General features: G+C 38.3%; 1 protein-coding gene across 1 annotated transcript in view; it reads left to right on the top strand.

Moving 5' to 3' along the window:
* Positions 1-8,617: 8,617 nt before the first annotated feature.
* Positions 8,618-22,704, top strand: part of LOC120515649 (cilia- and flagella-associated protein 58-like) — a 71,900-nt gene continuing 57,813 nt past the window's right edge. The window contains exons 1-6 of the mRNA XM_039736901.1: positions 8,618-8,752; positions 11,024-11,033; positions 11,138-11,290; positions 12,899-12,981; positions 16,139-16,330; positions 18,675-18,836. Of these exons, the coding sequence (XP_039592835.1) occupies positions 8,618-8,752; positions 11,024-11,033; positions 11,138-11,290; positions 12,899-12,981; positions 16,139-16,330; positions 18,675-18,836 (735 nt within the window). The remainder of the gene's footprint in view (positions 8,753-11,023; positions 11,034-11,137; positions 11,291-12,898; positions 12,982-16,138; positions 16,331-18,674; positions 18,837-22,704) is intronic.

Below are 22,704 nucleotides of genomic sequence, written 5' to 3'. Positions count from 1 at the left end.
TATGTGCATTTTATGAGCCCTTGCCTATAATTACTATACATTCATTCTTTCAGTAGTTTATTGAATTTGTCTTGTTCGTTGGATGTGACTGTTTTGTTCTGCTGGATTGTTACATTTTATTATTTTTTTATTTTGTTGTTTTGGATTTTGTCCTCTGCGATGGGCTGGCACCCTCCCCGGTGTTTGTTTCCTGCCTTGCGCCCTGTGTTGGCTGGGATTGGCTCCAGCAGACCCCCGTGACCCTGTAGTTAGGATATAGCAGGTTGGGTAATGGATGGATGGATTTTGTCCTTTATCTCACCCACAAATACTGGTTTATCATTTTTTTTTTTTTTTCACAATAAACATTGGTGACTTTGATTTCAAGAGGCTTTTTACGTTATCTGGGTTTTGAGGTACCTTAAGCCCCTTCTGGCTATAAATGACGAGTGTGTCCCGCACTGTCTCTGGTCCTGGCAGGGCACCACGCCAAGCCTACCCGAGTCCTGCTACCTTACCCTGACTTACGCGCTAACGGGCACCACTCCCTGAGTCGCTCAGCTGGAGTGATCCATTACAGAGGGCCCGAGTATCTGCCTGATGCTGACCTCCCAGCTCTTGGTCTTCTCTCTCTTACTCGTTCACACCAGGCTCTCTCCACCTTCCTGCCTGCTCTTTCCATTCTTTTCTTTGTCTTCTCTTTCTTTCATTCCATCCTCTCTTTGCCCTGCCGACTCCCCCTCATATGTCTCTGTGGGCACAGTCCCTCAGTTGCGAACCATGGAAAGCCAATGAAACAATCAACCCGGACCACTCCCTCACATACAAACGTGCTCCATCTCAAAGACCCCACCTACCACCTGCAGCCGTGTGAGCACACCCACCCACGGAGATCGAGCAGGCTGTTTAATCATTTCTTTATTACAGACCTCTACTGCTCAGCAGCGGACCCACTATTCCACATAGCACAAAAATGCCTGCTGTCGCCTCATCCAGATGGATGATGCACATTAGTGGCGGATGAAGTGGCTTCCCACTCTCTATATAAAGCACTTTGAGATTTGTGCACATATTTATCTATTCAGTATTTTTAATATGAACTCTTATGCTGTAACAATACATTTCCAAAGACAACTGACTTCTAACTGAAGTAGAAAAACTGATAAGTATTTAAATCTCTGTGTTTTGGAAGCTCCAGGATTACACAAATGACAAATTAATCACAAACAACACAAAGGGAGCAGTCATTTGACAATCATAATTAAACATAATTAGGTACTACACGTGAGTCCTTTATATCTTTCTGGGTATAAAAACGGCCATAGTCTTTGTTGGACAATCACTGCAAAAATGCGGACAAAAGAGAATTCTGCTGATGTGAGAAACAAAGCCATTGAAATATACAAGACAGGAAATGGCTACAAAAAATCTAAAAGAGTTTGAATTTCCTATTAAGCACTGTTGGATTCATCATCAGAAAGTGGAAGGTTCATGCAGCACCTAGACTTTTACTAGAACAGACAGTTCCTCCAAGCTAAACATCATAGCAAAATGTCATCTGGTGAGAGAGGCTACAAAAAATCCAAATTAGTGACCTTTGGCTGAAATTGGACTGAAGGTGCATTGGTCCACAATTTCAAGAACTCTCCATAAAATAGGCAACTATGGTAGGGTAGCAAGAAAGAAGCCATTACTTAAGAATGTCTACATAAATGCACATATGGCAGTTGCTACAAAGCACAAGAAAGACTCAGTTAAGATGGAGACCAAAGCAGAACTTCTTGGTCAAACATCAAAGATGTATGTGTGGAGTAAAACTAACACTGCCCATGCCCCAAGATAGACCATACCTGTGGTGAAATGTGGTGATGGCAGCATCATGCTATGGGGATGCTTTTCAGTCACTACTAGGTACTGCCCTCCACCCAATGAATCCGGATGGTCTCCCATAGTTCTTTGCGGTTCATCATGAAAGCACTCTGGAGTTGATGAGTTAATTTGCTGTGCATTGCGATTCTCTGAATTTCACCACTATATTGTGCATTGGGAATTTGTTTGCCCTTTGTGTTCTTCTGAGCTTCACAGTTTTTTTGGAGCATATGTGTTCTAAATCTTTTATTTTATAAAGATTCTAGGCCCTTCTTGTGTCTGTTTGGAATTTTTTGACAGCATTCCCTCCCCCTAGTGGCCACTATTAGAAGTACTTTTGGAACTTTCGGGCTTTGGAACTTCTAGTTCAAGACAGAGTACAACCCAAGCCCTTACAATAATGTTTCAAATAGGTTCATAGGGGATTTGATATCAAGAGGGTATTCTGAACACAGTACAGCAGCCTCATCCTATTTGTCAGTGCTCATTTATGCCTTCTACACCTCCTTGGGCACAGGACTCTGACAAACATCCTCCAGGCACCTCTGTCCTGAACCATTCGTTCCAGTTGATTCCAACTGAGGCCCATCCTCATAGTGCCTTCTTCCATGTTCCCAGCAGCGTGTGTTTCTTGGATTTCCTCCCATCCTTCTGCCTTGGGGATTCCAGGACTGTCTGGTGATGTTGCTAGGAGGCTTTCTGAGTGTGTGTCCAATCCATCCCCATTTCATCCTTAAAATTTCAGCTTCTGTAGGCACCTGGTCTGTTCTCTGGCAAAGGTCATTTGTGCTGATCGTTTTGGGCCAACATATCTGGAGGATCTTTCATTAACTTATTTAACTGTCATTCTTTAGGTCTCAGCTCAATAAAGAATGAATGAATTAACATTGGGGTTGATTGGTTTATAGCATTAGCTCCTTTAAGCTTCAGGTATTTTTCATTTGCAGAAATGCTGTCCTAGCCTTGACGATTTGTACCCTATCATTGGTATCTGTTCCTCCCTGCTTGTTGACAACACTGCCCAGGAACAGTAGGTGCTTGACTGTTCTGCTCAATTGACTTGGTGTTGGTCATGTTGGCCTTGATTACTTTTGCCTTTCCTTTGTTAACGAAAAGGCCAAAATGGGAAGAGGTGGCTGCCAAGTTACTGGTCTTGCATCTGCTGAGACATGTTGGACCGGAGTGCAAAGTCATCAGTAAAGTCAAGATTATGGAGTTGCTTCCAAGGAGTTCACTGGATTCCATTCCAAGTCCGAGTTGTTGATGAACAGTAGCAGTGTGACTAGGCAGCCTTGCCTTACTTCAGGTCTCACTTAGAAAGCCTCACATGATGAGCTTGTTGAGTTTTCCAGGCACATCATAGTGTCCATTGAGAAAGAAAAAAATGTTATTAAGCTATAATATTGTATGTATTAATGTACTAATAATCAATAAGCCATTGTTTTAACTGCCTCTGCTAAATGCATGTAAGACAAAAAAGGTAACTTGTAACATTTTTAGAAAATTGCTGACTTTTAGTCTGATCTAAAAAGAAGACTGTTGATCTGTTAGGAAACGTCTGCATGTTTTGTCTAATCAGCAGCAAACAGGTACTTTGACTTCTGCTTTACTTATTTTGAACCAAATGATGTAACCCTTGGGCATAGTACTAAAAAAAATATTGGGTAATCTTGTCTCATGCTAAGCTTGACTCTGAAGTCTGTTATAAAAGGGAACTCACCCCCGCAAGATTGGGGGGCTCCTTGCTTAAGTAAGTGACAGTCACTGACATAGCTGACGAACCTTCGACCACACCATCATAGAAGTCTCCAAAAGGTTTTCCCTGCTCAAATGGTCCAACACATTCTCATAGTCAATGAAAGTGACTATGAGAGGTGAAATCCACTCCATCAACTGCACAGTTGTGAACCATAATGCTGCAATCTGGTCTATTCATTGATTCATTTTCATTTCTCCCCATACTGATACAGAAATTTCCTAGAAGCTCACCATTTAGCATCACTGCAGCACCAAGATAAGGCAAAGAGGTCACCATCATGGACAGAAATCCTAATTCAGAAATGAAAAAGAAAGACTAAGCAAAACGGTTCTGTTTTTATTAGCATTGTGGATGCATTGGGAGTCAGGGTAGGACTGGAGTCCGTTATGTGACTTACAAGGATAATCTTAACCACTGTCTTACTAATTAATATGCTAATTTGTCATTCAACCGTATGCACAAACAAGGACTTCCTCGAAGAAACCAAAGAGAAAAGAAAGACGGAGTGAATCTAGGCACAAAGTGTTCCGATTCACATCTCAAAATGACAAACTATTTGGTAAATGGGTGTCATTTAAATCTGTTAGCATAAAACAAATTATTTCTTAACTATATTTATGTCATACAAAAGCAAGAGATCACTGGCAGCAGGTCTACAAATACATTTACCCCCCGATCCTTCATAAATTTTGACTTGCAGGAAGTTACTCCTGCTCTTGTGTTTACCATCACAGTTTTTCCTGCTCAAGAGTTCTTATTGGCCTACAGCTCTCTTTAATTTGATTGGTTAGCTGATTAGAGAAGAATATTATGAAAAGACCTTACTGCTTCCTGATTGGATGATATGCTTATCCATCATTTATTGTGTTTGTCTTGTATGCTGATCTTGACCCGCCCCTTTTCAAGAGATGCCAGTGGCTCATCAGCCATCAGTGGAGTTTTGTTGCTTAGGCAGTTAACATTAATGCCAATTATGTCTTGACGTCTTAGTCTTACAGACCTCCTTTCTGATAATTTGTAATATTTTAGAATAAGACACAGATAGTGCATTGTTTGAATATTTTGTGACTTATGACTTTAACTCAAGGCATTCTTGCCCATTTTCTTTTAAAACAAATTATTGTTTGGCCATGAAACTTTATTAAACATACATTTTTTGAAACATTGCTTTCTGTTGTCTAGAAATCAATAACCCTGGTATGGCCTTAAAATGCTGCCTATTGGAAAAACAAATTATATAGTACATATTTTTAAATGCACTTGCATATTGTTTTAAGAAACAAATACAATTATATACACTGTATAAACCAGCCAGCTGTCAATTAATCCTGTTTAGGGTTGTTGTGTATTTATAACTACTTTTAACAAATAGTTAGGTGACCAATTATTTATCATATTTGTATCTAACAGCAACTCAGCACAACCGGCACTCCTCACTTTCAGATCAGGGGCCTCAAATCAATTCTCATTCTGGGCTTCTTCTACAGTTGGGCATCCTTGGAGCTGCAAAGCATTGCTGGTTAGAGGTCAGTTTCTCTCTTTTAACTGCATTTCTCTCTCCATCTCAGGGCTTGTCATGTATCCTTGTACGAAGCCTGCATTTTATTGTGATCTTATTAAGGACTTAGATGTCTTTTCTTTCTTCTTGCTCTTTTATTTTCCTTGTCTGAATTTTTTTTTTTTGATATTTGAAAGCACTTTAAGATGTTTGTGTTTTTTCTTTCACTAACTTGACTATTCTAATCTTACACATTACAGTAGTCCAGTGCTCACAAACTCTTAATGAAGTATTACTTTAACAACCCCTGGTATATTTTCTTGTTTAGTAGCCAAAGATGACCATTTTTTCAAACTATTCCATGATCGTTCCTATACTTGTGGTGAGCATGTGGTTATAATATTTTTCAAACAAATTATTATTGGCCAAAATTTCTACAAGTTTGACTCTCTAGGAATAAATCCTGAAATCATTGCTTGGTTTTGTTTATTGGCACCCAGATCCAGGTCAGGTACCTGTCTAGGTGCCAGCTTCACAGATAAACCTTGTGACATATTTGTATTTTTTTCCTGAAAACTACATTTAATGGAATGTACTATTCTGTCCAATTTTCCTTAAAACAATTGCTTAAAGTGAGTTGATACACACCATTACTTCATACAAGCACATCCCCCATTCTGTCTGTGTGAGTACCAGCAGTTAATGTTTATGTGCCAGTATAATACCAATGTGTGCTGGCACTTCACTACACAAACAATCCATATTCAGATTAGACAGAATCTGCAGAAAAACAACAAACTATAATTTCACTAAGCTTTTGCACTTCTGAATCCCCTGCTCTCTGCTATAATTTCTGTATTTTCAAGTGGCATTACACCTGCATTCCCCAACACTATTTTTAAAGTACTGGCAGTTCTTTTTTTAATTTCAAGAACTGCTTCAGTTGACTCCAAAATATTATTTAGAAAGGAGTCTCTGCACTTTCTTGCTTGTTTTTATACTAATGTAATTACTGCTTCTGTTTCTTTTATCTTTACGCACAAGCATGATCATTTGTTTTACAAAGCACAGTGCCAAGAGATAGTTCAGTTTAAGCTGACATTCCTTCTCATTTCTGCACAATACAATGAAATTTCTATCTGCGTGCCTCTGCAGAAGATTCACGGTAACACAATACCTACAAAAAGACACATACACACACACACATGCACACACACATACACACACACACACACACACATGCACACACACACACGCACACATGCACACACACATGCACACACATACACACACACATACACAAGAAGAACAATAAAGGGTAAATATCTAATCTACTTAGTGAGTCAGCCCTGGAAGTGAACCTGAGTGCCCAGAGGTAAGAAGGAAATGTGCTAATAACTGTTTACCTTTCATACTTTAAAAGTATCTTTCCAATTTCCCACCTCCTTTTCTATTCTTTACTACTCTTCTCTATTTGATTAACTCTAATTAATGTTTTTTTATTCATTTTAGGAGGGTTTACTCTTTAATCCATATTAAACTTTGGTGCAGAATTTGTATTTTGACTTGTTCAATGGGCCCATGCCTTGGCCTATAACCAGTCATCAGAGTTAGCTATTCTCCTTTTTACATTTGTATATTTTAAGTTCATTTGAATACAGCATCTCACAAAGCGGAGCAGTGTGAAGCATTTCAGTTAATTTCAGAAAAACAGGTCTGTTATCGATGTTATTACATAGATATTTAGTTCACTTAGTAAATGTTAAGGGGGATTATATTCTTAATTGAAACTTCAACATGAGTGAGTATATTGCCTTATTACATGTATTTTTTGGAATAGTTAATGATTGCCGCTTTTAACCACCTGTCATTTTGACTAGACATGATAGTGTTTCTTAGCCAAATTAAGCTTTTTTTTTTTACTTTACTGCTCAATTTGGTAAAGATGCCTAGATTCATTCTTTATTAAAGGCTCTTACATTTTTAAAATCATGTCTCAGTGGTGACATGGGTCTACAGTTTTTTTTAGAAAACAAAAGGTTTAAAAGTTATTTCCACACTGAAAAAGGAAAAAGAATGTGAAAGCTATATAGCCTTCATCAGAGGTGCAACTGAAAAGTGGAAAGTGAGTAATAAAGGAAGTGAAGAGAAGGAGGTAACAAAGCCAGGGAAGATAAAAGGAGAAAAGCAGACAGTAGGTGGAAAAAAACTGGCACTGGAGAAAATGAAGGGAGAGATGAAAAAGTTAGTTGGTCATTAAGACCTGGAGAAATATGCGATCCAAGGCTGAGAATGCGCTTAGCTTCTTCTGTTTATCTTTAAAAAGTGTCTTTGTGAAAGAACACAAACAGAGAGACCAGTCTGGCTATACTCAAAGGAAGTGATGTGTTCTACAATAGGCTTTGTAAGGTCTTTAATTTTAACCTCTCAGAGGCGCTCACTGAAACGGTCTGCTTGCCATCTTCCTGTTTAACCTACGCAGATGGCCAGACACTTCCTACAAGACATGCAGTCAATGAGAATTTTGGACCTCCAAAAGGTTTAATATTGAATTTACCAGAGGGACAAGATAATTAGATATTTTTTATTCTGTTTGTTTTGCCTAACTAGAAATGTTATTATTCTATTCTGTTCTCAATTACCAAGTCGTGTGGTAGAGAGTGGTACTTTAGGTATTTTCAAAAGTCATCTTAATGCCAGCTTGGAAAAGTTAGGGGAATACGATTGGTGTGCTTTGTTGGCCTGAATGGCCTGTTCTTGTTACTATTATTCTAGTTGTGCATTCTACTCATACAAAACATTGCTTTATAGAAGTCAAGAATGTCAAACTAATAATATATTGTATCCAAACTTTGCCCTTAAACCTCAATAGAAAAGCCATTTTCTGGCCCCTTCCTCCAACTCTTAGATTCATTTTTCATTGTTGTAACAGATTTTGTTGTTTTAAGAGATAAATTACTGCCATTCTTCTACTTGCTCCTTGATATTCAGCTATGTTTAACTTTCTTGTTCCTTGTTTTGCTTTCATACTTTGCGTATGTCCTTTATATGTCCTTTCGTCCATTATTAGCTCTTCACCTATCTTAGAAAATTTTACGTTTTGCAAAAAACATGTTTTAAGTATGACTTATTTGTTTGCACTTTTCATAGTTAACCATTCAAATAACTTCGTTTTCCTTTTAATTTCTGTTAACTTTAGCGTCACCTCAGAAATTTCACTGTTAGCAGGTGGAGATGACAAAATAAGACTAAAGTTAAACTAACTTTCTTTTCTGACAAGGGCATCCACCTACCTGTGAGTGTCTTAACTCACCTCCTTCTCAGCACGAGAAGCCTTATGAATGGGGTGGCCACAGAAGTCTCTTAGTAAATATTTTATATACATTTGGGCTCTTTATTTGGAAAGTTAGACATTTGGCCACAGTTGACTTCCCTCATTAATACAAGTTTCAACTTAATAACATTGCTTTTTTGGTGTTTTAAGCAGAGGCACTCAAAAAAAAGGTGACAAAATGAGTTCTAGTGTGACGTCTGGAAGAAAGAGTAAGGCTCTGAACAGCAGGTCACCCGAGAGCAAACCATCATCTGCACGTAGTAAATGGAGCAAGGAGGAGCTCAGAAAGATGGAGCTGCAGCGGCAGCAAAAGGTACATTGTATTAGCCGTCCTGTGGAGTCTCATTTCCCATTTATTGAGGGGTGGTGTAAAGAAAGTTAAATTCTCAAGTGGTCTCATTTGCATTGTTACTTCAGTAACTCAAATGTATATATCTCCATATTATAAAAAAAAATATTGGGTCGAGATGTGATTTTCTCGGAGACACTGTAACGTCCCGCGAGACAAGGCAGTGAGACAAAAGGACAGCAGCAGCAGCAGCATCAAGCCATCTGATTGAGCATAGCAGAGGTAAAAAAAATGTATTTGTTTCTTATTGTATCACTGTTTAAGAAGGGGTTTCGGAGGAGCGACTGCATCTCCTTAGTGTGCATTCAGCCGCCCTCTTCACAATGCGAGAGGCAGAGGCGTGAAGTGGCTGGCGCCTAGCACGCCCCGGGTTTGAGGGGTTAAGGGGGTGGGCGAGCCCCCTAGTAGTACCTTAATTACAAGTAGGGATTATTATACACCTCACTCTCTCCTATAGTCAAGAGTCATATATTACACATTTGTATCATTGTATGCCTGCCCGTTACTTAACACCACTTCGTACTCACCCGTCCTTGTGTGAACAACGCAATTAGGAATGGACAAGACATCGATGGGATACCAAGCAGGGCCAGCACATTGGGTGACGTGGTGAGGAGATCGCCACAGGCAGCAACTTTGTCAGGGCAGCATTTTCATACAACACAATTGTTTTTTTTTACATTATGATATAATAATGCAAAAATATGAAAGTTTCCTATGAACTATAATAATTATATACTTATCTTTTGTCTAATTTATATACTGCCATTAAAATGATAAGAAATGCTTTCATTTCAGTTTCGAATCCAACAGAAATGGTATTTGCACCTCTGAAAGCATCCGAGCATCTAAACAGTATATGTCCATTTCAAAGCTATACCCCAATAACTGAAATTTGCATTAGTTTCCCTGATTTTTCACAAACAAGAATGTTTTTGTTATATGGTGTAATGGAATTGGTAGGAACTTTCAACAAGACAAAGATGAATTGTGGACTGCAATTTGTACTGTGTAAAGAAAATGTACTTTTACATAAAAATCGTATTGTGTGTATACTGCATTGGTTGTCATTTTGTAAAATTGTGTTCATTTCTGGAATGTTGTTAAGGTGTCAGTCACAGGTACAGAGTTTGTTAAATGTCTCTTAAGTTTGCAGCATGCGTGTTTAGTTTGAAAGGGTTGGCTCCCTTTAGCTTGCAGGATTGAGTTTGAAACTACCGTGGTGTTTAGAGATGAGCGAAACTACCGAGGTTTATTTCACATTCGCAAAGTAAATAAAAATATACATTTAGCTTAAACAGAAGTGGTCAGGAATTTATACATTTGCATTGTTTTTTGTGTCTATTTTGTGTGTTTTATTAAAATTAAGTGAATATCTTTCATGTTTTTACACATTCTTTCCAATTGTAATATTATCTGATTAATATTTTCTTGTTGTACCGAGGATGTACTGTATTATAAGAGGATTTTATTATGAATATGTATTTGATGTGTAGTAAGTGTTTTGTCTCATACCTAGTAATGATATATTTTGGCGGTGGTGTGCCTGGCTCCAGGCAGCATTATTTAACACATCGGCCCTGATGGCAAACATTAAAGATGTGCAGGTTTAGTTGATAGGAAACACTCATTAGGGTGTGTGTGACTTTATCTTGTTATGGACTGGAGTTTTGTCAATTTCTGGTACCTGTCTGAATTTTATCTAGATCCTTTTAATAATGGATGGCGTTATCTGCCTTTCAATCTAATTTGGAATCACTTGTAAACTTGATTGGCTTGTCATTTATATTTGCTGTGAATCTTGGTTTTAGAATCTGTATTTGAATTTTTTGTACTTTTTGTTACTGTTATGATTTTAATATTTTTCTAATCCAGAAGTTCATTCAAATATTATAAAATACTGCAGCTCTCTTTTAAGGGTAGATAATGAAGTATTGTTTGTCTGCAACACTTTTAATCACAAACTGGTATTAAATACACTAAGTGCAGGTGGGGATCGATCTGTTCTTAACTCAATTTTTCTTTTTGTAAAATCTTGATTGCTTTATATGGATTGTAATAAAATTAATAAAAAAAAAAAAATACACTAAGTGCTGTATATTATAGGAATTTGATAAGTAATGGAACTGTAAATTGGTAAGATTAAACACACAACTGTTTTCAAAATGAATTTAAGGAAATCGTCAAATCTAACATAATACATTTATAACCTGTCACATATTTGCAATTTTTCAGATACACCAAGGTATCGGTTATTATTTTTTTCCTGAAAGGAAAATGATGTACATATTGCAGAAAGGTAACTTTATGTCTTTTTGTAAGTTTTTTTTTTTTTTTTACAGCTTAAAGATGATAAAATAAAACATTTGGACCAAGAGGTCAACAAATTTCGGAAGTTGTTTGAAAATACGGAAAAAAAGTTACATCAGACAGAAGAGCAGAACGCAGAGGTCGAGCAAGAGAAGGGCACACTGAAACTTCAGAATGATAGGCTGGAGAGAGGCAAGAATTTCTCTTTATTATTAAAATATGCCTTGTTAATAATTATTTTGTTTCTACTCTCTGTAGTTACATGAAATTATGAAAGTTTGTATTCTACAGGGTGTGGCAGTCGTTTCTCGGGTTTTGTTCCCTCTTCGCTGTGCCCCTGCTACACTCCAACTTACCTTCATGATTCATCTGAATGACCATTCATCTACTGCATATTTCTTTCTGGATCTCTAATACTGGTGAAAAATAAACTCTCTTATTGGAAATTAGCTTTCAGTCCAAGGAAGTCCTAGCTCTAGGTTTTCCTGAATCGTGATTTTTGCGACACCCTTTGGTTTTGGTTACTCGTGCTTCTTGCTTTTATCGTTCAGTCCTCTGCCTGTTTTTTAAAGTTTGATTCTGATATGCATTTGGGATCCCATGGTTCCTTTCTCTCCTCACAAAAATGATATTCCTTATAACAGTCATAAAAAGTAGTTATTAAGCAAATGCTCTTCTTAGATAAGCATACAGATGTATTTAAAACTTTTAAACATTGTATTGACACAGTTTTGTCATTTGTCTTTTAATTGTGATGCTCATATGCTGGCTTGGGCTCAATTGCTAAATTATAGCTTTGGCTATAAATTCGATAAGTAAAAGAAGAAGGGATTAAATATTGTTGCTCGAAATGCATCTAAATATATGTTGTGGCGGACGGCCGGCTGCTCAAGATGGGGGAAAGCAGGTACAGAGGGACACTGCCTCCCCAAGAACGCCAGATGGAGATGCCCTTGCAGCATAGCAGTACCCCAGATTCCCGCATGGCACCATGGGAGTTAGAGTTCGGCTTCACAGCCCTGCTGGGTGCCACCAGGAGACGCTGCAGGGGGGTTCGAGAATCTGTGCTTTCCGTATAGCCTGGAAGTACTCGCGAGTTACAGTAACGGAACCACAGTAGTACTTCCGAGCTGAAGATATCATCAAGTCTCCATCTGACCCGGAAGTGCAGAACAGTCACGTGGCCGGAAGGACAGAAGCACTTCCAGGTCAAAGACTGTTTAAAGGACTGGTGGAGACTCACCAAGCCATGCGGAGTTGGGAGGGTGTAGGACAGAGCTTGGTGGGAGGAGTGGAGGAGAGATTTCTGTGCTGATTATTGGTATTTTGCTTGTGTATTGTGGCAGAGGTGCTTTTGGGCACTATTACAAGAAGTAAGAGAATAAAAAGAATACTTCTTGGTACTTTTACCCTGTGTCAGCGTCTGTCTGTTGGGTTGAAAGAGGCAACAGCAACCTCTAGTGTCTTACAATGTCCGGTATATATTTGTCCTTGATTGAATTATTCTATCACCAACAAATTTAATGTAATGCTCTCATTACTGCAGAATAGAGCCAAAATGTATTAATTGTCACAGGGTGTACAAGCAGAACCTAATCTTAAACCACTGAACGCAAATCAAGAACTAACCTTTGAGGGGATATAAACTCCTCACACACCTCCACAACCACCTGGTCTATAGAGCTCGGAGCTCAGAGGCCTTTGGAAAATGAAAGAGTACACAACACATTATTATCCATATATAAATAAAATTCAATTCATGCAACCATTATAAAATATGACTTTTTTCTCTTTCTTCAGAACTGGAGTCCTTTAAGAGACAAACAATGGCTGATAAGAAAGCAATCGATGATCTCATGCGAGAGAGGGACAAGTTAAGCAATGTAATCTTATCATTTTATAATACCATTTTTCTTGAGTTGCACTATCTGTCGACTTTGGGCTTCATGTTTGTTTTATGCTAAAAAGTTATATAATTGAGAAAACATTGTACTTTGTATTTTGAAACATTAAAAATAATACTGAATATTCTTTAAATTTCATTAGTAAAATTAAGAATTATAGCCATACAGCCTATGAGATAAACGTTATGTTCACTGGCCATTGTATTTTGAAGGAAAATCTCAACAATAGTAACAACATTTCTAAGAAGTATATAACATGTATGACGTTGTAGAAGACACACAGACAAAATACTGAAGCAGAGAGTCTGTAAAAGCACAGAACAATCATAAAAATGACAGCTCCAAAATACTAAACAAATCCCCGGATTGTAAACAGCATTTTCAACAAGATGATGCCATGTCTGTACATTATCCTGTGAATGAAGTGCGTTCCATCTCGTGGAGTGGAGAGAGCAAAGCAATCTGTTAGCCTTTGAAAACCTGGGAAACATTGTCTTTCTAGGGATCTTTAAAGCTGAATTAAAGATCGTGCCAGATATGACTTACAGGGAAAGGAAGGAAATGGTGTCATTGAATTGTTTTAAAAGAGAAATCTGTTAAGGTATAAAGAAAAAAAATGCAAAAAAAATGATGTTAAAATAAAAACAAAAAATGAAAAAATGATGTTTCATTCAATAGTTACTTGATTATACTATTTTTACAAGACCTACACACACACGCACACACATATATACTGTACTAGATGTCCCCCAAGGCTCCGCCTGCGTAGTAGTGAAACAGGACAAACTTTAAAAATCCATAAAAAATTGAATTTATATTGATAGCTTTCGTATCTGAGGGCCTCTTGATATAGTAGGTACTCTCTAACGCCAAACGTTGCCACTGTGTCTGATCGTGTTCAGCTCTGAAGGGAGAGCATCCACCCATGTGGGGAAAAGAGCACGTGGCCGTGATATCTCTGCCAATGAGCAGGTACTATCTAAAACACATGTAGCTGTGATCTCTCTCTCTCAAAAATGTTACTTTTTAACAATCTGTAGATGATAATGTCTGCTGAACAAAGAGTTATTGCTAGCTAAGCAGAGGCAAGGTGCACTCCAACACATGGTGAGTGGTAGAGCGACTCGAACGGAGGCTGGCGTGTAAGTGAGGAAGACCCCACCCAGCTCCCCACTCCTGAGGCAGCACCTCCCCAAGCAGCCTGTCTCTTGGATTCGTGCAAATAAATCGGTGCCACAACCGAACTATAATACTTAGTGCGATGACAGTAGTTGCAAAATCAATTGAAATGTTGAAGCAAATTATAGAAAAAAACCTGATCTAATTCCATTAAGTAGTTCTCTCGTGAAAAGCCGACAGACATTGGATTTTTTTTTTATATATATATAGAGGTCTATCGATCTATCTACATATACTGTATATCAAACCACAGACACGATAATGCCCAACATTGTTCCAGGTTCAATAGAAATCACTTCCAACACCTTTCTTACAGAATCACCAGTCACAGTACTCAAATATAAATCCTCTCCTTACACCTCCTGTAGAGTGTTGCCCGCTGCCTCCCGACTCTGACTCAGTTAAGTGAGGCTGCAGGGTCTCTTTCAAATCTGACATGGGAACAATTTCCTGTGTCATACCCAGGTCATCCAGAGCACTTACGGGTTGTATGGAAATCAGGGTAGTCCTCCTCTGGCAGTGCCCTCTGGCAGTACCCAAAGACCGCTACAAAGCTCCGTTCCTGGACTCTCACTCCTATGCCACCCTGTGGATTTCTTAAAGGGGTTCAGCCCTAAGGATTGCTGCCACCTGTCATGTGGGGGAATGAACTGCTCTCTGTATGCCTATTCTGCCAGTCCATCACTTACGGCCTCCTGTATGTGCAAGAAGCCATCCTTTATCTTGGCCAGGATGCTTGTTCTTCCTCCATGGAATGTATGTTGTTATTCTTCTTTTTCCTCTTCATCTTTTCCCACTTTTACTGTATATATATAAAATATTCTAGGTAGATAAGGAAGTAACTAAATAAATAAATAAACACACACACACACACACACACTTAGGTCTGAACAAGTGTGACCTAAGTGTGTGTGTATGTGTTTGTTTATTTGTTTAGTTACTTCCTTATCTACCTAGAATATTTTATATATATACAGTAAAAGTGGGAAAAGATGAAGAGGAAAAAGAAGAATAACAACAGAATAACTATAAAGCAAGAAAATTAAAAATAAAGAAAACTTTTTCTATATGGATTGCATATTGAATGTAACTGCATGTATTAGTATATTGCATAAAATATGTTTTTAATGTCATTTTCCAATATCATGTAGTTAAAAACCAAAACCAATAGACTAGTGTTGTTTGAAATAACTTTCATTGACACAAGATTCCAACTTAAGTGATGTAAAAATTGTGTGAATTGTTGGGTGTCAGTTATGGAGGGTCTATAGCTGATTGCAGTTGATATTTCTTAAACATAAAACATAAAATGTCTGGGAAAAGTTACTGGTGAATAAGTAAAATCTATGCTGAAGCCCACCAACGCATGTGTGCATTAGAGTTTTCAACAAGTCCCCAGTTATACATGCAACTCTACTGGAGTTTAAGTAACTTCTAATGAGGATCTGCTCAGGCATCAGTAGTGATTATAGGAGGTGTAAAAGAGAAAAATATCAACATTGATATAATATTTCTTATGAAGACTACAGTGTCAGTAAAATATAAATCGAGTTAAAATAGTAAATTAATTAGAAGTTGAGATCGCAAAGAATGTCTCTCTGGTATAAGACAGACAGTTTAAAAAATTTACCAACATTGTTTAAAATTTCAAACATTTGAACAGCATACTCGATTTAAAGTGCTATATCTTAACAAAATCAAATGTACTTAAACAATAAGTGTGCCAGAATTCAAAGACATCAGTCCACTGGTTGTATTATCTGGACAGGTAGATGGGTGGACAGACAGACAGACAGACAGACAGACAGACATAGCAATGAAACTAAGTGCTCTCATACTTTTTATGAACACACCTAAGAATAAGTAAACTGCATTTACAAATGTACAACTTAAATTATATGTACTGTGGCAGGAACAGGCCACCCCTGATCATTTCATGTTTCGTCCTTTTGAGTAGACTGAGAGGGAAGCCTTCAGTGCCTTGCACCAGCAAATATACAAAATGAAGCTGATGGAGGAAACACAAAAAAACTTGGAACGGGATATACAAAAGTATAAAGATGAGGATCAGAAGCAAAAGAAAGTTATTAACCAGCTGGAGAAAGACCGGAACCGCTTCATGAGCTCTGCCGATGAACTCACCAAGAAAGTAAGACATGGTTGTATTTGCGTATTATAAATATTGAATTTGTGGTTAACACTTGAGTTCTCATTAGTAGTAAAAATTGTATTCTAATTGAAATTTGTGTACAAAATATTGAAGGAAAGACGATTATGCATCAAAACCATGGCATCATATATATATATATATAGTACTGGTCAAGTCGATAACCTCAGTGTGGGATCATCAAAACATAGCAGGCTTTTCATGGGTTTGCTTTCCACCCCTTAGCCCTTCTCTGTGCAGCAGGACAGAGTTACCTGTGTTCAGTATACCCAATCCTGCGGTGGGCTGGTGCCCTGCCCGGGGTTTGTTTCCTGCCTTGCGCCCTGTGTTGGCTGGGATTGGCTCCAGCAGACCCCCGTAACCCTGTAGTTAGGATATAGCGGGTTGGATAATGGATGGTTGGAGTATACCCAATCCTGTTGGACTGGTCTCAAGACCCCTGGCCTACACGAATCTTGTTTATTAAATAATACTGTTGCAGTTTTTCTTCTCACTGGCTGAGACAATGCTATAGAAGAATGTTGTTTAAATGTTATTTATGTGTATTATGTAGAGTGTTTTCTGAGGGTGGCAAACTGGCAACAAGATTAGTAGTGCTGTTTTATGGATCCAGTGTCCTGGGTTTAAATCCCATGCCCAGTTGTTCTCTATTTGGAGTTTACATGTTTTCTCTTTGTTTGCATGAGATTTTTCCTTGAATGCTTTGGATTTCCTGTTTTCTTAAAAATGTGTTCATCTACAGTTCCAAATGGGTTCAATGTGGGTGTATGCTGGAGTGACTCACGGCCACCTTAATTGAATTAGGCAGATTTGAAATATTTCATGATGGCTTGCCTGGTGTGCCAAGGGATTGCAGCATTGAAAGTGTGGTGCAGGACAGGAACAGGACCCAGAGGGATCCTAGTAAAAATCACAAAGCTCATGCTGGTAATAAAAATCCACGATGTTCTACCAGTGCAGTTGGAAACTCATTGGCAATAGCAGCATCATCTGTAGGAGAAGACCAAGAGACAGAGGCATGGAGGAAGGAAAGACTGAGTGCCACACTGGCAGCAGCAAGAAAGGTTCTGCATATGCCAGTATAGGATCACAGGTGCTGCTGGAGGATTGTACACCATCGTTGTGCGCTTCATTAACTGAAGGGGCAGGAGACAGGGGTGCCAGGATGAGTAAAAAAACAAGAGGCAGCCTGAGTGGATGGTTGAAATTCTCCTTTGGAACATCGGGGGAAAGGCAACCCAGCAGTTGGCAGGGATTTCCATCCCCCAGCCTAAAAAGAGAGTAATGCAACCAGGAAAGGAACACCAAAGGTGGCAGTGCTTCCTAGTCAATGAAAGATTCAAGGTCAGAGGTTTTATGGACTGTGCTGCTCATCTACCATGGGAAGCAGCTAGGGAGCTGCCTTGCAGAAGTGTCCTTTTAAGCCTGACTAAAGGCTCAAGGATTCTGGGTTATCTGGAAGTGATTTCAGGGCAGGCTTCTAAATTCATCATGTCCACAGGTTAATGGAGTTTCCATTTAAGTGAAGAAAGCAGGCAAGGGCTCAAGTGGTGGGACAACAAGTGGAAGAAAGAGTGGGAGGTGAGTGTTTTGGGGGTCTTTATGATACTAAGAGGTAGGAAAAAGGGGCAAGTCACCCTACTTGTTAGACAGAAACACGAATAAGCAGCAACCTTTGTTGTTAAACAGTTTTGAGCTTCTACTTTCTGTACTCCCTGTGTGTATCATTACTCCTTTGTGTTTATTCCACTTAAGTATATTTAAGCATACTTAGCTTCATTTTGGGTAAGAGGAACATTGTTAGATCACTTCTTCATATTGAGTATTTATCTCTTTTTTTTTTCCCTTTAAAAATACTTTTACATGTTATACAACAGTCTCAAACCCACTTAATCTAATTCAGGGTTAAGGATGGCTAGAGGCTGTCCTGGCAAAACTGGGCTGAAAGCAGGAGCCAGCCAACCCACTTGGATGCCATCTTAGAATTGCCAGGTAACTTACCCTCAACATTTTATGAGCTGTGTGAAGACAAAACCAGAGCATCCAGAAGAAATCCCATACAGGCACAGGGAGAACATGTAAAACTGCTCATGGGTAACATCGACACTCAGGAATCAAAGCCAGGATGCTGGGTTCATAAGGTGGCAAGTTAAAAACATTGAACTTGAACAAATTCAAAACTAAACATGATTGTTCCTGATTAATAATAGCATGCTCTGTGTTTGAATCATTTTTTTGACTGTATAACAGGACCTATGTATACTACATATAGAATAGGCACACACATATAATGTATACTATATATATTTGTTTTTAACATTCATAGGTACTTCAACAAACTCAAGAAGCTGCAGTGTGGGAGAAACGGGTTGCTGAATACATACAGAAACTTGCAGAGAAGGAAAGAAAATTTCGAGAGCAGCAAAGCATGTATGAATCAGCCAGATCAGAAGGAAATTTTTACCATAAGAGCCTTATTACAGCTCAGGTAAGACCTCCAATCTCTTCTTTTGCTAAAAATTTTTATTTTTATTCAAAATGATTTTGTTACTTTCAGCATAGGGCAATTATCAACGCGTATAACATTGTGAAATAATTAGACTCGACACACTCAAAAAGGTTTGGGGCAGCCAACCGTATAATTTCCCTGGCTGCAAAAAGGGTGTGAAAATAGCACTGATGTGCATGGATTGGAGTCTGTAACTGAACTGAGGATGGTTGGAAAAGATGGCAGTTTTAAATGTCCAGACAGGAAGTGCCATGCTTCTGGGGTTGCCACCAGAAGTGATGTGCTTCTGGGTGCCAGAACCGGAAGTGATGTCTTCAGAGTTGGATCAGACAGGTTTTCCCGTTTTTTGTCTGCAGAGGCAACAGAAGAAAGGTTAGCACACCCCGCCACCCCTGGCCTGGCGTGGAATTACCCTCACTTGGTCCATACAGCTCCCTCCTATTCGCACATGTGTGACACATTTTAAAAAATTTATTTCTATAGCACATTTTCATACAAAGACTGTAGCTCAAAGTTCTTTACAAGATGCCAAAAAAGTTCTTACATGCAAAGAAAAACAGATTCAAATTAGATAAGAAAAATAATACATAAATAGTGTACAAAAATAAATAATGCACATTTGCATAAGATTGATATTTTGGCCAGGAGGGGTGCTCTGGCTCCCCAAATACCCAACACAGACAGGCTTGGACACAAGCCACAGCAAACAAGAGGATTTCATTATTGTGTTTCGTGTGAAACTCTTCAAGTGTTTCCCACCTCAGTTACACAAGTATAGTAGAGCACAGCACACAGCAACCCTTTGTATTTCTGTCTTTCTTCTTCTTCTCTCTTCCTCTGTCATCTCTCCACCTTCGCTCCTCGAGCAAGCTTTGTCCCCCTTGCTGCCAATCCGACTGTGGCTCCTGGAGTTGATGCTTCTTTTTTGAGGCACCCAGGAGTACTTCTGGTGTCGCATAAGAGTGGTCTGGAAGAACTTCTGGGTGAGGTGGGAGCACGACAAAGTGGGGCTCCCCAGTCCCTGTACCACGCTCTGGAGGCCCCCCGGACCTCAACAGAGCTGAACTAAAAAACTCCAATTCCCAGTGTGCCCTGTGGGTATCCATGGTGCCATAACAACCCAGGTGGGCTGCCACCGAGTGATCCAAGATAATGCTCTGTGCATGCTCTCTCCTCCGGTCCTTTGCACTATAATGGTGTCTTCAGGTAAGACTCCAGCCTTCCATCACAATATATAATTAAGAGAAGTAGAGTCCTGAAATATATAATATTTTTTTTAAGTCTCTAAATGACGGTCCAATGATAAGTTCATTTGGCTGATTGGCTTAAGTAGTTCTTTTTTGTTTTTTAAGGATTCAACGTAAAATCAACACATCCCAGCATTCTTACTCATCAACCTATGGAGTAGCAATAAAAATCTCTGAAAATTGTGTTTTTATTAGCACTGAACAGAGCACCACATTTACTTTAAAATGAACATACCAAATAAATTAGTTGAGCCATAAGAATAGAGTCAAAAACTGTAATAACCTGCTTAATGGCTGTTTAATAATTTTACCCATTTGCTCTGGTTTGCCCCCAAACTAATTTCCATTTTTTTAATGGTCCTGGGCATCTCCAGGAGTACAATTTACTTCTTCCATCTCTGTCTCCGTCACCCTACAACTTAACATAATCCACCTTCAGCTCCATCACAGTCCAACTCTTCATTCAGTCATTCTGCACATTTCTCTCCAAGTGACCAAACCACCCCATCAGGTTCTCCTCAGTGAATGACAAACTGTGCTGATGCCGGCCCTTTCTCTTAACTCCAGTGATGAAATATTACTCATTTCCATAGTCATTCTCTTAACAATTCTCTCCACCTTTCGACAGCTGAATTTACATAAGCTTTTCACTGAAACCCCAAGCACATCACACCCATTCTAGCATCCCTGAGGCTGCATCTCTATGTGTTATTTAAGCAACTTAAGTAAGGGCACTTCCATATTCTCCAAAGTAGTTCCATTACCAATTTCCAAGTCAGTGTCAAGCACGTCATGGAAACATGAAGCAGCTTGGCTTTTTACCCCCAGGTGACCACTCAAGATATTAAAAGTAGCAGACCAGGAGATGGGAATGAAACTGAAAACAAAAAGGCTGTCTTTTGAATGCCAGAGGGTTAAACCATAACCGTAAATGTTATCATAGTCAGTCAGAGATTGCAAAAGGTCATTCAGCTTTTATATTGAGCCAAGACAAGAGAAATATGAGTTGAAAATTAGTGTGTCTGGTCCTAAGATTATCAATCCTCACTTGTTCATTAGTTAAAACCATATCAGGGACAGGGAGCTCCTGATCCTGTGCTGGAAAGCATCAGAGAGTCTCCATGACAAGAGTCATTGCAGACAGACAGAACTTTATTTGTCCCCAAGGGGAAATATGGCTTTTAATAGACGCTCTTTAACTTAAAAAATAAATAGGTAAATAAATAAATAAATACATATACACGCACACTATTTTCTGAACACACACCAGAACGACTAAAAAGCAAGAAAATTAAAAAGAGTGAAAACCTCTGACTTGGCTGTCATAGTCACAGTGAGGCATTATGCGGGTGTTTTTCTGTTTAAGAGGTCCTTAGCTATCAGACAAGATCCCCTAGTAACCCATTACCCACCCACGGAGACTTCAAAAATAGTGATGTTATGACTTAAAGTTAAATGAAAAAAAAAAATTTAATCTTTTTCAACAAAAGAAATAAAACTGAAGCATTTACATAAAAATAAAGCATGAAAAAAAATTAAATCGTTATCAACCAAAGAAATAAATTAAAAAATTTACATAAATATATTCATTTTGTAAAGCACTTTGAGCTACATTTTTTTGTATGAATATGTGCTATATAAATAAATGTTGATTGATTGATTGATTGATAAAATAAAGCTTAAAAAATTCAGCTTCCAAAACATTAAAATTTCATGAAGTAAAAATTTAAAGCAATATATATTTAAAGCAATATATATATATATATACTGTATATACTGTATATATATATAATATATATATACATACAGTATATATATATATATATATATTCTAGCTAGCTAAAATGGATTTTCAAATTCTTAACAGACGGCATTTAGCCCATCACTCCATCATAAACTGGTTACCTAAACGCACTCTCGATGATTAGCGCTTATGTTTGCTGTTTTGAAGTCTATCAATTAAACCACTAAGTCTTCACTCTCGGCACCCCAGTCTTAGCTCTGAACAGATTTCCTTGAAACATGTTAATACTCCTCTATATGGCCATTCAACTTTCTTATCCACACCACCTAAGTCATCAGAATGGCTTTGCCACCATTTTGTACTTTCTTGTATACAATAATTTTATAGTATAAAAATATTGTAATCATCCAAATATTCGAAGTTGAGATTTTGATGAATCTTGATGTTTTAGACCTCCCTGACTTTCTCATATACGAAGAATAATGAAAGTATTGGATTCCTCGGATTCAGCGGGTTGGAAAATGGATGGATGGATTGGATTCCTCCAAAAATTCCATTTCAAGATTTTGATGAATCTCGACATCTTAGACCTCCCGAGTCCGAAAATAGCATTTTTGGAATTATATTTGTGTGTCTCGATGTGTATGTGTGTGTGTGTATGTAAACACGATAACTTGAGTACGCTTTCAGTTAGGTCAACCAAATTTTGCATACAAGTATTAGGTACAAAATGTAGATTTCTTTCAACTTTTGGGCTATTTCCACTAACCAGAAGTGGTACTTTACCTTTTATTCATGCAGCTGCAGAGTCTGATTTATTCAACTTTACTTTTATAATAATTGTTCAATATATTAT

The sequence above is a fragment of the Polypterus senegalus genome, chromosome 1 (genome assembly GCF_016835505.1).
Source record: "Polypterus senegalus isolate Bchr_013 chromosome 1, ASM1683550v1, whole genome shotgun sequence".
Classification (NCBI taxonomy): Eukaryota; Metazoa; Chordata; class Cladistia; order Polypteriformes; family Polypteridae; genus Polypterus; species Polypterus senegalus.
This window is presented reverse-complemented; position numbering and strand designations above follow the sequence as displayed.